We start from the raw sequence: 15,768 nt of genomic DNA, 5'->3' as shown, positions 1-15,768 counted from the left end.
TATTTCTTGTTTGTGATGGCTGTAAAAGACATCTTATAAAATGAACTGTTTTTCATAATTGCTGTTGTGGTAACTGTACAATAGCTGTGACTGAACTCCATGTAATCCTTGTAAACAGGCCACTGTACACAGTCATAGAGATAAATAAAACCAGCTATAACGTGCTTTCATATTGTTTATATATTACTTTTCTGTTAGACAAAGCTCCATCAGTCTGGTTTACCTAAGTGATCTTTGCCTGCATTAAGGTGGATGGACTCTGTTGTGGAGATACAGTACATGCTTTTGCAGGTTCAGCGGAAGTGGCCGTCAGGGGGCAGACATCAGTCGGTGAGCTCTCGGGGAAACGTGGCTCCCGGCTTTGCTCCACACCGGCAGTAATTAGGGGCGCGCACGGGCTCATGTACGCGCAAGCAATATATGGATACAATGGATTAGACAAATGCAAAAACAAGGAAGATACAGCACAAGTAGCAAGCAAGTCACAGAAACGTACCTAGAGATAAAGAAATAAATCCAAGAAAGTAGTAAGTAAAATATCTGTCACAGTCTCTTAAGTCTATTCAAGAAAGTGTGATGAGGTAATTTAAAGATGGCATAAGGATCGAGAGTGGGAGAGAATGCTCTTCATCCTAAATCTGTAAAACAGTATCCCAATTCAGACAGGCCATTAATTCAGATGTTTGAGTGAAAATTTAATTTCCATCCTGTTTTTGTGTTATTAAAGTAGGAAAGAGATGAAAAGAGGGAGGCAGAGTAAAGGAGAGAGGGAGAAGGAGAGAGTCTAGTATGGTAGCCAGAGGGCGGTGGCATTTCTCTCTCTCTGCGTAAACGGAGAGACTGGAGAAGGAGAGAGCGCACAGAGAGGAAAGCAGAGCTTAGTGGCAAGACAGCAGTGCCGCTGACACGAGTCGACCCCGTGGCTGTTTCCACCACCTCTCTCTCTCTCTCTCTCTCTTCTCGCAGCTTAACCTGCGCTTCTTTGAGACGGACACAGACACCGGGACTCGAGGCTGTACACCTTACCCACCTTTCTGGTTTTTGGACTCGTTTGATTTATCAGCAGATCCTGTGGTGGAGGGGAGGGTGGGGGTTCACATTATCCCCCACCGTGGACCGAGGAGTTTTTGTGCGTTTATGTGTTTTACGCGTCGCTCGTAATGGGGAAAAGTGGACAGAGAAGTGGAATAGGACACCGGGGTTGCAGCTTGGCGAGGATGTGCGCCACGCCGGGGATCCTGGTTCTCCTGGTGCTCGTACACCTAGGAGTCACCCAAGGTAAGGCGGGAGAGCGTCTCTTCTTTCAGACCTTTTTTTTTCTCTTTCTAAACACCTTAATTGTTTCAAAGCGATGGACCTTCTCCCTCACGGCTGGGATGCGGTTGTGTGTTAGTAGCGGCATGTCAGTTAGGCTGAGAGGCAGAGGTAGATCCTGCCGAGGAGGTATACTTTTTGTTTTTTCTTTTGCCATATTTCGATTTAAATGGAGCTGGTGCTGATGAGCGGATGGTTTACGGTCAGTGTCTGAAGGTGTAAACCATGTACATCTGCGCATTTCTTTGCCTGCTTTGACTGAGCGGTACAAACTGAGAGGCGAAACTCGGAGCCCACGTTTTTCCGCGAGAAACGACTAATAGAGGCTAATTAATTTAGGAAAACTGGCCATGTATGTGCGGTCAGATTCAATAAGGGTGACTAATAATGCATATGTGGTTTCCACTTGCTGTTGAGAAACAGATAGATACGAATGTGACTGCAAAAACTCCCGAGGAGCACAGGAGGAGGGGGACTTCATGTCCACGTTAGAATCCAGTAATACAGTGATTTTTTTCTCCCCCATCGGGACTGATTCGTTTTCTAAAGTGGTGGATCAGCTCCGAGGTTGCAGTTAAATCAAGGTGAAAACTGTGAAGGGCAGGACTTGGGAGTCCACGATTAGGCGACCAATGTCTCATTGCAGAGCACTTCGGAAAATAGAAGCGACGCTTCGCTGCTCCCATTGGAAAATTGATCAGAAGTCACAAACACTCACAGCCGCCGGGAGCGTACAGGCAATTACACAAAAGCCCTCACAACACACTCACACACAGACACACAAAAACAAAACCCGGAGTCCGCAGAAGAAATATGCTCCTGCAAACATCACGATTTGAACTTGAAGAAAAAATGGTACAAGATCATCAACTCACCATCATTAGCCTGTGATAGGATCCGGAGTGTATTAATACTGCGCCGTTAAAATGATCAGGTGTTATGTGTTCGTACTGTATTCACACTACACGCCCCAAGTGAAGCATAACAGGAATATTAAAGTGATATTTCTGAAGAGTGGCGTGCGGCCGCGCAGCGGATGGCGTTTGTGGAGGAGATCGCCGATCGTAGACTGAAGGCAGCAGCCTAACTTTCCACCATTAAGACGTTTTATCTTTATTTAAGAGCTCCGTGAGTTTAATAGGCTGCTGCTCGGAAACGCTGAAGGGAAAGTCAGGCGTCTTTCTCTCCTTTCACACTCTCGGTGACCTTCTCAGGAAGAACTTGTGCCTTGTTAATTCGTTCGTCCAGATGCATTAATGACCAACACTTCTGTTGTTTTTACCAAGCTGATTAACTCACCACATTTTTCCTGCATGGCCTCACTAACCCGAGTCTGACCTTAACATAGCCCCTTATTGCGGATTTCATCCCTTATTAAGAATAATATGCTAATGTCCTATCAGGATTCAGTGTTCCTTCAATCTTTACGCTCCATTATACGACTAATATTCCACCTGAAAGCCTCTGAGAGGATACTGTAACCGGCCCAGTCTACTCCAGAATGTAGTCAGTGAATTGGTATCAACTTTACTGATTAGCCTAGGGTTTTTTGTGTGTGTGTGTGTTAAATTTGAGTAGTAATTGGACATGATGTTAGTGCCACCTTTCTCTCGTTGCCCAGGGGAACAGCATTTCAGCAACACCCACCAATATTCATTATGACCGTTCTCTATTGGTTTACTGTTAAATCAATACATTGCAATTTAGGGGACACGATTTGAGCCGGCTTTCGCCTAATGCTGATAAATCGCACCTTGCCACCAACATGCGACTCAATTTGACTTTGGCAGAGAAATCTGATAATTGGAAAGTAAAACTGTTGATGCTTTTCGGGCAGATGAAACTCTTCAGTCTTTCCACACTCTTGAGAAGCTCAGCTTTCCTCTCATTTTTGCCCCCCCCCTCCTTTTTTTCCAGTTTAAAGCTTGATGTTTCTCTGGCTCACCTCTCCCTCTTAGTTTGCACTTGTCTGTTATTTCTATGTTCCAAACAACTTGACTCATGTCTCTGAAGTTGTTTCTTTTGTGCGTGACTAGTCACTCCATTAGTTGTTCTATTGAATGGGGCAAAACACACAAACACATTGACCTAGCTGTGGGGGAGTGGGTTGCTTTGTGTACATAGCTGATCCTCTCTGTGCATCAGCGCTGGATTCAATTCCCTATTCAACCAGGTAGAGAGCTTCCTTGAAATTGTAAACTCTGTGTTTCTAAGTGCATTTTGTCTTTGAATGTGAAATACAAATAGCTGTTTCAACCAAGTTGTTCTGCTATTTAGTTCTGCTCATGCATCATTGAGTGTCTTATGGTCAGTTGTTGCCTCCAGTTTAACTCCTCTGTGGAACATGTGGTTTGGTGAGTTTAATAGCAGAGTTTGTTTTTGAGGTCGTGACTAATGATGCTGAGGATGATGGCTTTTGTGGAAATGATGCTGGTGCTGCTTAGGATTCAAACCTAATAATGAAAAATAACGAGGACCATCAAATATTACAATTATTTTAGGTGTTTTTTTTTTTTAAATCCATTTTGAGTACACTCATCCCACACAAAATGGATTCAATCCAAGTCGCTCTACTTTACATCCAGGCTCCTAAGCATTTAATTAGGAACCTTTTTTTTTTTTTTTTTAGCTCTTAGTCATTTAATCTGGCATGTAGACATCATCTTTCTGCTAGCTTTGCAGAGCTATAGAAACTCTGATACGCTATGGAAGAGTGTCTCGCACATACACACACACACGCACTCTCTCTCACGCACTCACCGACATGTGCACATACAATGAGAGGTGAGTGTTAGTTGAGATCCTCTCATGCCAGCGTGAGTGCATGTGTCAGCCTTCCTACTAAGCCCAACCCTCAAGCCTTTGGGCCTATTAAAAAGCCATTAGCTAAGCCCCCTTACATTTGATCTGAAATGAATGGGTGTCAAGATCGCTCTAAAAACTCTGAAAAGTCCCCCTTGTTTATTGTGATGACTAAGCTGCGGTGTAGCCAGGTTCTACAGTTCAGCTGCTATAGGGTGTTGGGGAAAACATTTGGTGTGTTTCTGCTTTATACGGCCCCGTTGTCTCCGTCATTTCAGATTCCACAGTTTGGCTGCTGGGTTCTGGTTACAGATGCTCATGTTTCTGTGGCATGTTGTGTTTCAGCTCTGAAGCGCACTTTCATGTAAATTTAACACACACTTCCATTCGAGGAGCCTTTGGTTTTTCTAAACTTTGTTTAAATATGTATTCTTTAACGACACAGTTGATTTAAAACAACGTAGTTTGAAATAAATATATGGGTGTGTATGTACTTGTGATGAAGGTTGTGTGTCTGCAAAGGTGGGTGTGGGTGTGTAGGTACATATTTGTGAACCTGATGGCGCAAGGGTGTAAAGATGTACTGAAAGTGCTGCTGTGAGGTGTGTGTGTGTCTGTGTGTGTGTGTTTGTTCATGAACTTGGCAGCTTGGGGATGTTCTCAGAGAACTCCTGAGGAGTGTGTGTCTTTCTGTGCATACGTGTGTGTGTGTGCCAGCTTGTCTATATGTGGGTGATTGTGTGATTTTGTACATGTGTGTGAGAACTTGGCATTATAACAGTGTTCCAGCAGAGCTCACATGCAGTTTCATTGCCTGTGTGTGTGTGTATGTGTGTGCACACACTTGGCATTATGATATTGCCAGAGCTCCCATGCTGTCTCCCATTATGCTCTGATCCTGTCCCATGGTGCACTGCAACCATCCAGGGTTCAGTGCTTGTAGGGGGACAGCTGGGGATTATTGCAAACTAAATAGGCCAACTTGATTGGCTGTGCCACTCTAACCAGCGCGATCTGATTGGCCGAGCCGGTTTTATGTGGTAAATTTGATGCTGTTTCTGTATCAGAGCGAGAGAGGGGGAAGTAGGAGAGAGTGAGGGAACGGATGAATGGATGAGGAAGGGAGAGATCTCTCTGGGTGGTTTGTACCAGCTTTGATCACTCCACTAGGACTTGACAAGCTGACTGACTGCCCCACACACACACACACACACACACAGACACACACACACATACACACACACACGCACACACACACAGCAAGATATTTCTGTGGTCAAACAATGCTGCATTCTGTCTGCATTCTCCGCGTGTGTGTGTGTGTGAGCGTACCAGTGTGTGCATGCGTGTGTGTGCTTGGACAGGCGTTCACGGGGGTGTGTGAAAGGAAGTCTTTGACTGTGTCTGGGGTTGTTTTGTGTAGAGGACCCTCCTGCTGCTAGCAGTGGCATAGTGATGGCAGATCTCCCTCGCCCTCTCTGGCTTTTTTTTTTATTTATTTATTTTTTTTATTCTTGCTTACTCATCCGTACATTTCATAGACTCTTACTTTAAGTGTGACCAGTGATGAGACATTTTTCCACCCACCTTTTCTATTACATTTATCTCTGTCGTTTCAGGTTGTGTTCTGTGTTAGCTGCTGAATGGTTGCTGCTGACCCTTTTTCTCCTTCCCTTTGGATTTGTAGGTTCATCCATTCATCCAACAGACTTTATGTTGGGCTGTGAAAATGCTTGACCTTGCAAGTCCACCTACACTTCTGTGCGTTTTATGTATGGTGTACTTGGAACACATAGCAATTACACCTCGGCCTATTTCAAGAATCAAGAGCCTGAACGTGGGTTGTTTGTGTAGCGGTAGAGAACTTTGCAAGCACGTTTTTCTTTGAGGAAAGCAGAGATGAAATCCGTTTTCTGAAGAAGTGTGGTTTTAAAAAGGCTGTGTCGACAAACTGCGTCACACCGCTTGCACCATTTGCTATCTCTCACTCTCTGCAGGGGAAAACCCAGGATGGAATATAAGAATGCGTCCCTGTGTGTGTGTGGGACTATGCGTGTTTGGGTGTGCATTTATGTCTTAGAGCGTGCATGTTTGCCAGAGAGACAGGCAGAGCTGGAGAAAAGAGGAAAAAGAGAAAGGAGAAGCTAAATGTTCTGAAACTGATTCTCAGCGTCTCCTGCTGTTAGGCCTAATTCCTTCTAGAGTTTCATGTAAAGATCTGGAATTATGAAATTTTCATGGCCTGCGAAACCTAAGGCCTCATTTGGGGCTTTCATTTCCAGGCTTTTTGTTTTAGTTGAGTGTGTGTCTGCATGTGTGTGTCTGTGTGTGTGTGCGGGGTGGGTGTTCTGGGAGAAAGCTGTTTGTTCCCAATCAATGGCCTACTATGTAATTCCCACTCATCCTGTGCAGTCCTGCACTGCAAATAATTATAAACCCTTTTTACAGTTTTTATCACAAATTTAGATGCATGTTTACATCATTATCTATCAAGTCAAATAAGTAAGCTGTAACATAGGATACAACAAATCTAGAAACCCCACTGTAAATTATAGTAAATATTTTTTAGTAATTATTATTTTATTTAAAAAAAAAAATCACATTATCATTGAATAATTAAAAGTTCTTATTTGCCTGTGTCACTACAATTCACAGAAAAAAAGTCCTACAAAATTAGCGGAGAAAGAAGAGAAATCTATGACAAAATTCTCTTGTCATTGTTTGCAGTGAAGTGCAAGGAGAAACTGGGCATTTCTGAATCCCATGGTAAACAGTTGGACTCAGTGAACTGCTCCCACTGAGTGCCAGGCCACAGATTTCTGTACTGTTGTCCATCGTCTCAATTCCTCTCTGCTGTCATTTGTACCCATTTTTCTCTCTGACTCTATCTCTCATTTTCTCTGTCCTGCTTTCATCTTTCTCTCTTTCCCATCTGCTACCTCTGACATTCTGTTCGCCTCTCTCACTTTTAGCTCTGTTTTATTATTCTCTTCCTCTGCTGCTGTCTCGCACCACTCTTGTCTCTTTCTCCAGTTAGATTTACACTGTTTAATTAGTGTGGCCCAAACAGTGGACATATTGTTGTGCTTCTGAACAGAGCCCACAAGCAGCAGGACATTTTGTGTTTGTGTGTATGTGTGTATTTGTGTGTGTGTGTGTGTGTGTGTGTGTGTGTGTGTGTGTGTGTGTGTGTGTGTGTGTGTGTGTGTGTGTGTGTGGTCACAGAAACTCATCAGTCAGCCAGAGGGAGGGAGAGAGTTTGCCTACGCTCACACGTATGGTTCCAATACAGATAGATGGATCTGAAAGGGAAGGAAAGAAGGAAGGAGACAGGTAGAGAAATGGAGCTCCTCACCATGCCAGCTGCTCTCCATTGAAATCTCACCGTGGATCTCTTTGTTTTAAGGCCTTGCCTCTATCCACAGCCGGCAGCTTAGGCTTTTCATGGTCTATATATTCTTTTTATTTGATACCGTAAAACCTCCAGTAAATAGCCAGGGCTGGTTATATGCTTCAAAAACAACGTGCAGCACACTGAGCTTATTGGAGACAAGCGATTACCGGAGACACTTTTTTCCCCCCTCTCTCTCTCTCTGTGTGTGAAGAAACCAACTTCTGCCTCTTCAGCTTAATCCCCTGTCCCTTCCCGTGTCTGTCTCTGACACTTTGTTTGGATTCATGCCAAAGCACCAATCTGCTGCGTCTCCAGATTTTTTGCTAATGGCGCTCATATTAAAGACAGGCTTAAGATTTGGGGATATGTGTATAGTTTTTACAGTATTATCTGCAATACTGAACCATATGAGCCGCAGCATTGCACAGGTGTCACTCCTTAAACATACACAAATGCAAAAGACACAAAAAACAGCACATTTCTACATATGTGTGCTCTGTTTGAAACAACAATTCCTTGAGGGCAGACACACGACCAGCAGATGGGTGCTGGGTGTTTTGGCTGCGTGGCATGTTTGTGTGTTGGGGCAAGAGAGTCTTATTTGTGTCACCATGAATATGTAATTAAGCTGCCATTGAGAAAAGACGACGTGCCGCGACAGGGGGTCCACGAGGCTGGGACCCGGGTCCTTTTTTGTTTCCATGCAAAGCTTGTTATGGGTATTGTTCTGTACTGAAAGAGTGCGAGAGAAGGATAAAAAAAAAGGATAAAGAAAGGAGGGACAAGGTTAGGAGCAGAAACACAGGGAAACTGAGAAATGAAGAAATAGTGAAAGAGTGACGTGGCAGAGAGTAATAAAAACAACAAAGGGAGAAGGTGTTTTTTTTTTTTTTTTCTTGTCTTTTCTTTTTGGTGAACTTGACATTCATGCTCCTTTTTTGATAGGAAACAAAAGCCGCACTGTAAAAGCCCATAGAACTCCTGGTGTGGAGAGAGGATTGGGGAGAGTAGTAGTAGGAGGAGGAGGAGGAGGAGGAGGGTGCGAGCAAGTGGGCTGAGTGGCATTAGGAAGCCGCCTGAAGGATTAGTCTTTCTCTTCCTCGTATCTTTTGCCACTATATTCTCTCTTCCTTTGTTACTCTTTTTTTCTCTCTTGTTCTCCTTTTGACATCCCCCCTTTTCTGCCAGTTTTCCTCTCTCTTTCACTCGTCCTTGCTCCCTCCGTCCAGCCCCTCCCTCCCTTCCTCACCCCAACAGTAACTCCTTTCTTTTCCCCACTCTCACCCTCTCTGTGCCAAGCTGTCTAGTAATCTAGTGGTCCATCTGAAGGAATATGCAAAAACCTGAAACCATAATTACTATAATCACCACTGTAACTTTTTACCTCCTAGGCTTACGTCTGCACTTTGCACATGTGCATGCACCCACGCACACACAAACACACGTGAGAGTTGTGCCAGTTTTGAAAGAGTACATTGTAATTCTGTAGGATGCCGTGAAAAAGGGGATTTAGCATGTGCTGTAAAAAGGTTTTTGGTTGCATGTACTCCTGTTGTAGACATGATGTAATTTACAGTACTCTACCCTGTGTAGGCTTAGGAAAAACAAGGGCATAACACACAAACAGGCAGGCAGGCAGGAACGCACAAAAATGACAAAAACCCTGCACAATACAGTTAGAGGTTATTGTGTATGATCAGTACAAAGGCATACACAAACACACACTGTACAACAGACATACACATGCTAAAACAAGTCCTTTCACTTATTTTGGCTCCACACCAACTGTAATAAGGAACCCCGATATATTTTACTCCGTGGATGACAAGATTACGTGTAAGCAGTTTGCTTTGATTCATTTGAACACAGCATTCTAAGTGGCTAATGAATATGGGCAGTACTTTGCTGAGAAGGCATGTTTTGTATGTCCACTGTGTACGTGTGTGCGTGGAGATGAAATATCACATCGCTATTTTCCAGAATTATCCATGCACACAGCATTTTTTTTCTCTCCCCCAGAGGAGAACAGGTAGGAAGGTAATGTAGGTGGAGAGAGGAGAGAACGGAGAAAGAGAATAATGACTCTCCACTGTAAAAATCTCGCTTCCTGAAGCCTTTTGTTCTCCGGGAGAAGAAGTGATCATATAGGCAGGGAATCAGAAAAGCCAGGCTGAGCAATATCGAACGAGTGGGAGGGAGAAAGATATAGTGGCTTGGATATAGGGACATCAAGCGCGGGAGTGAGATATGGAAAGACTGCAGGGTTAGTAATTAATCACTGTTCTCAGAGAGAGGGAAGAGATTTGATGAACAAAACAGTGGAAGAGGGATGACTGAATAATTTCAACCCACTTGAATTTACACTCACGCAGAGATTATGGTGTTTTCATCACCCTCACTTTCAAAACTGGCCAGCTTTAGGATTTTGGCAAGGTTAAGGGTTTGGCTTGTACCTCTATAGGTCAGGAATGAAGTCTACTTCACTTAATCTAAACTAGTTCAGGAGAGCAAAGTGTAAGTCGCTGTTTGTGCGATCATGAGGACAAAGGACAAAAAAAATGTCAGTGCTGTGAAAATCAGACCAGGCTGATTTTGACAAGAGCCAAACCGAGCTTCTTTTCAATCAAACATCAAAGAAACAGAAAAGTGAGAAGTACAGGAGGACACAGTCGCTGTGTGGTGAGCTGCTGGTGTGCAGCACTGCTCTCTGGTATTCACTGTATGTTTGTCTGTGATTGAGAAAGACACACAGAAGCCCTGTGCACAGAAGCCAGACAGCCTGGCTGCCTATTACACCTCCCAAGGCTAAGTGCTGAAATTGAACTGTTAACGGTTCCAGTCTTGGTTTTATATTAAAACACATTGAAAAAAATGAGCTTGTTAACTAGTCTGTGAAGAAAGTTTGGTCAGTGCTACACCGAGTCACAATTACCACTTCTACAGAAGGATGTTTTTTCCTAATGTATAATGAATGAGCTCATTGTCTGTGAGTTGGGTTTCCTTTGTGTCCATAAGTTTATGTATGAAAATATAAAGTCAATTTATTCATCAGTTGTTGCCTTGTGAGACTGCACAGAACAGGCACTGTTTTCCCACAGGTTATACTTCTACATTATGATGGTTTGCGTTTCATACCTTGTGTTTTATTGCGTATATTTTTTTTGATTGTGTGCGGAGCTAGTTATGGAGGTTTTCCTATAGGGAAATCACTTTAATATTGAGTGAAATGAGAAAGGGGCAAAATGAATAAAAACATGACGGGTCAGGAAGGAGATGCACAAACTTTGGACGCTATGCTTTCGAAGAACAGTCCCACTTCATGTGCACAACAGATTCTTTAGGACACACAAAAGCTGACCATCTGGGCAGGCATCATTACTGAAAACATGAAATATATAAAACAAATACATTATTTAGTGGCAAATGGCATTTATTTTGGTTAAAATTCTACAAGCCTTCATTCAGTGACTGCAAAAATGTAAAGGTACAGCTCTAACAGGCAATGAGTCAGGCTCTGGCGGAGATAATCAGATTCTGCTTTTTGGGAAAGACTGTTTCCAAGGAGGCTTAAATTAGATAGGGTGATGATGAGGTCAATGGATGAAAGCTTTAAAATTGTTTTGAATGATTGAGAGATTTAAGATCTTCTCTCCTACAGTGTCTCACCAACCTCAGAGTGAAAGTCAGTTTTTATTATGGGCGCTCAACACTGTGACTCAGCAGTGCAGCTATAAAAGTACAGACCTACTGACTTGTTTTGTGCTGTTGTTTATAGCATGTTTCAACCATGCTTTGTTTTCATTGATTCTCTCCCACACAGACTTTGTGTGTTTGTGTGTGTGTGTTTGTGTGAGTTCATGCATGTGTACGTGTGCGTTCTAACTTGTTAGCTGTGCTCCTCTGAGCCCTCTGGCTCTCCGGGCTGTATTGTCTTACAACATTTATTGACGTTTATTAAAAAAAAGGGATTGACCCTAAAAATCGCTCTCTCTTCCACTCTCTTTCTTACTCACTCTGCTTGTGGTATTTTGTTTTTCCATCCCCAAGGATTTCTGTAAAGCTTAGGGTCAAGGCAGGTACAGTAGGAGTCTTGAATTTCACTGCTTGTTGCTTTTCACTTAAAATGAAGTTCATTATAGCTCATTATGCGGCTTCTTGTAAGAGCATTTCTGCTCAAAGGACAAAGGGTATTGGGTTTAATCTTCTTGTGTCCTTTTATGTGATGTCAAATAAAGTAATCCACTATGCTGTCATTTATTTTCTTGAAATACTAAATGAAACCATTCTGCTTCTTATTAATGACTAATATTTAACTATTTTCCTTTGACCAACAACAACACTCTAATCTGTCAAATCAAACACGGTATTTAAATCTCATTTAATGTCTTATTGAGTCAGTCGGCGATTTAAACTCTCCCACTCCAAACTTTTTTTTTTTTTTTCATCATTACACACACTTAAAAAGATCAACTCTTGTTTAAATCAAAGAGGAACTACATCTGACACATTGTTCATGAAATGTTGAGGTATCACATCATTATCTGTGTTTTTTGGAGGATGGAGATTGGAGCTCCCTGCTGTGATCTGACAGCTGATGAAATCTAGATGTAATTTTACATGAGAGTCACAGGCGCACACATACATGCTTGATCTGAGAAAAGTTGTAATGGCCTAGCATGAAAAGTTCATGAAACAAAGGAAGAGCTAAATTGGACTCCAAGTATGTAAGAAACACTTAATTCTCTCTTTCAAATGCTATTTATATGTTTATAATTCTTCGTTCTTTTGTTAGTAACTTGGGGAAAGACTGGAGTAAAAAAAAAAAAAAAAGTAACAACTGGAACCAAGTCCTGGTTTTAACCAGTCTATTCCCAAAGTATTTACAGTGCTACTTTGATGTTGTAAACAACTTAGTCAGTAATGAGCAACAATGTTTTATTCTGTCTGGAGCAGCTCTGCTTTTAATCAGGCTTGTTTGGACATATTGGTGTTTTCCCAGCATCATTTAGTTCAAATGAAGGCATTTTATTTTATTTTATTTTATTTTATTTTATTTTATTTTATTTTAGGGTGGTTACAACTTTGGATTGGACTTTATATCATCCATCTCTTTCTTGCACTTGTTAAACTAACTTTAGAAAAATGAATGCTGGTTTGGATGATGTAGTCCAGTCTGAATCACACAATGAAAGGGATGAATGCCCACTGCAGACTATTGAATTGAAAAGAAAAGTATTGAGCATGTTTTACAATGTACTCAATTGTTTTTTTGTTTTTTTTTTTGCTGTGTTGCTTTTATTAAGAAAAACTTTTTTCCACCACTTAAGCTTTCCAGTTTTTTTACTTGTCAGACTGAAAAATGGTCTGTTTTGTATTTGGCTTGAAGAATTGTTTCTTGTTTTGTGGGTTCAAGTTCTTACTGTGGCTTTTGAGCCTTCATGCAATGTTTGGAGCCCACACACACTTTGGTGCATTCTCAGCTCACAACAAAGGCACAGATTAGCTGCCTCTTTACAGAAATAATTTAAAATATCTCCGCCTTAAAGTCCTGGCAGTGAAAGGAAGTTCATTTTTACTAGTAGAGGCCATGATTTAATGAAATACATTAAATTACACACAGGTGTTTCATATTTGAGGACGTGATCCAGCACATTTCAGAGGGTTTTTTGCTTTCATGTTTTTTTTGTTTTTTTTTTCCTGTAGCCATCATCATCATCATCTCTCCGAGGCACAGCTGGTGTAGTGGTGTGGTAACGGTTTTCAGTACACAAACTGGCTCACTGTCCAATGACATGTGGCTCAATCAGCCCGCCAATATTGGGAAGACACACACACACGTACACACATACACCCATGCACACACAGTATACTAAGGGACAAGTGTCTCCGCCCTGTTCAACACTAGTATATAAGGGGGGTTTCCAGACACTGCAGCCAAAACACACACACAAACATGCACGCACACACACACTCACATATAATGGCACTGAATGGTTATTTTGGCAGATAAAGTAGATGTGGGGATAGACACTGTGTCTCCATATGCGGTAACCGTTGTGTTCTTGGCAGGTTTGGTGTATCCTGTCACTCTCTTGGACCAGTCTGATAGTTTGGCAGATGAAGTTTCAGAAAGGCGGGAAAAGCCACCTGTACAGTTGCAGTAATTCATCAGTATTGTTTGTACCAAATTCATTCACATTTTCTTTTGGAAATTGGATATATATCATTTTAATACTGATAATGTGATTATTTTTCATAATCATAATACCATCATATAGCTTAAATGTTGGCTTTAAAATAAGTGTCTGATCTTTTAGGTGTACTGCAGTAATTTAGTATTGCTCTTTTATATAGTTGGGGAGGGGGGCAGATTTTTATAAGAATGATCCAAATCAAAGAAACAGAGGCTGAGATATTCTGACCATGAGTCTCTAGAATGGGTCACCACACTAATACTACGCAACACTAATATTTCAGCTCCTGTTTTTGATCATAATGGGGACTTGTACATGGAATTTAGAGTGTCCAGGCCATTTGTCTCCATGCTAATGTTAGCTGTTAAAAAAGGTTTATAGTGTTTCCCGTGTTTGTGAATCTTTGTCCAAGTATCTCTGTCCTTTGATGGATTTCATAACCAGTCTCGGCCTTACCGCAGCATGCCTGGACATTTATCTCAAATAAATTGGTTGCAACTGTACCAGCTGCGCACAATCACAATATTGTTGCCTACTTGTTGAAATATGCTTCATGGTATGTACTCTGTGGCAAGTAGCCATCTGTAAGTTATATATCTCGTATTTCTGCAGATGACGTCATGTGTATGGGGTTACTTTTCCTGTGAGCAGATGAATGAGCGTGAGACTTATGTCATAGTGTCACAGCAGGGTTATTTCACCACATAAAAAGAACATGAAACAAGTCTCTGTGTCCATCTCTGTTTCTCTTTCACACTGTCTCGTGTTGGTCTCTTCTTCGCTCCCTCTCATCTTTCTCCTCTTTAGTCCGAGTGCCTTCCCTTCTCTCCTTTCTTCCTTCCTTCCTGGGGGAAGGGGAGATTTAAACTTTGAACAAAAGACACAAGGAAGAAAACTTTGCAGAAACATTTGAAGTGTTTTTCCCTCTTCTCTGTTCTGAGAAATGTCATCTACACCCAAGGAACAGTTTCAAAAGAAGCAGAAAGAAGCTGACTAAAGCCAGACAATGCCCACGGCTCCCTTTAGCTCCTCCAAATCCTTGTATTGTTGCTGTGGTTATTTGTGTTGCTTCTTCCTCTGGGCCTCTCCAGGGTTTTGGTTTATCTCCGCTCAGTGCTGAGGTCTTGTCAGAAAATGAGGGCAGGGCTGCCGTTTTGGCCTCAGGTCAAATTGTAACTCACAAAAGTTTATTTTTAGTTTGAAAATGAACTGAACTCACAGCTAATGACAAACTTGTCAGTTCTGAGAAGCTATTTGTTTCATTCTTCTGACTTTGTGATGGTAGCATCTGGAGTGTTTTACTGTATTCATTCAGCAGTGGTGAACTACAGGAGGAAGAACATTGCGAACAATGATACAGAAACCGAAAGCAGTACCTGCTCAAAAGGCACCAAGTCAGTTTCCTTGACTTTCATCCTGAAATGACATCTTGTTAAGGGAACAAAACTCGTGGTTGACATGTTCACATGCTTAATAAAAATATTCCACACAATTTTGGCTTTTATGGAGGTCATGAACAGAAATGAGATTATTAATATTTTTCTTTAACTAGCAAAAGCTAGTAATTGAGAGCACAACACTGTTAAGTTTAAGAGTTCGAGAACAAATGTTTTGTCGCTCCTCATTTAATCCTCATCTGAAAGACACCTGTGTTGCAGGATTCCAGGGAAAAGAGCAGCTCTCACCTTCCCAGAATAGTTTCTTCCCCACTGTGCTGTTTTAGAGTTTAGTTTAAGTCCTTTAAGCTTTCAGTTCCATCACTTTTAGTCTTCAGAACTGAGGAGGGGAGGTGTGTCCGATGAATTATTTACAGAGCTGAGAGTTAAGATAACAAAATGCTTCAGAGTTTCAGACAGGCTGGTGCCATCAGGGTTACACAGACTTTGTAGTGACCGCAGCATTAGAGAGCTAAGGTGGTGGCCAAAATCCTGATCATTTAAATTATATCTTAAAAAGTCTGTTTATTTCAACTACAAAAAACATATTTTCTCAAGTGGCATCTTGTCATGTAGACAGTCCCAATTTTTTTTCACCCAGCCTTTAAGGTTTATGTCACTGATATTA

The 15,768-nt window shown here is 41.8% G+C and overlaps 1 protein-coding gene across 1 annotated transcript in view; it reads left to right on the top strand.

The window, feature by feature from the left end:
- The first annotated feature begins 911 nt into the window (after nt 1-911).
- The window catches only part of LOC121184756 (netrin receptor UNC5C-like), a 176,664-nt gene continuing 161,807 nt past the window's right edge, over nt 912-15,768 (top strand). Inside the window, exon 1 of the mRNA XM_041042606.1 lies at nt 912-1,278. Within this exon, the coding sequence (XP_040898540.1) occupies nt 1,161-1,278 (118 nt within the window). The 5' untranslated portion in view covers nt 912-1,160. The remainder of the gene's footprint in view (nt 1,279-15,768) is intronic.

The sequence above is a fragment of the Toxotes jaculatrix genome, chromosome 7 (genome assembly GCF_017976425.1).
Source record: "Toxotes jaculatrix isolate fToxJac2 chromosome 7, fToxJac2.pri, whole genome shotgun sequence".
NCBI lineage: Eukaryota > Metazoa > Chordata > Actinopteri > Toxotidae > Toxotes > Toxotes jaculatrix.
This window is presented reverse-complemented; position numbering and strand designations above follow the sequence as displayed.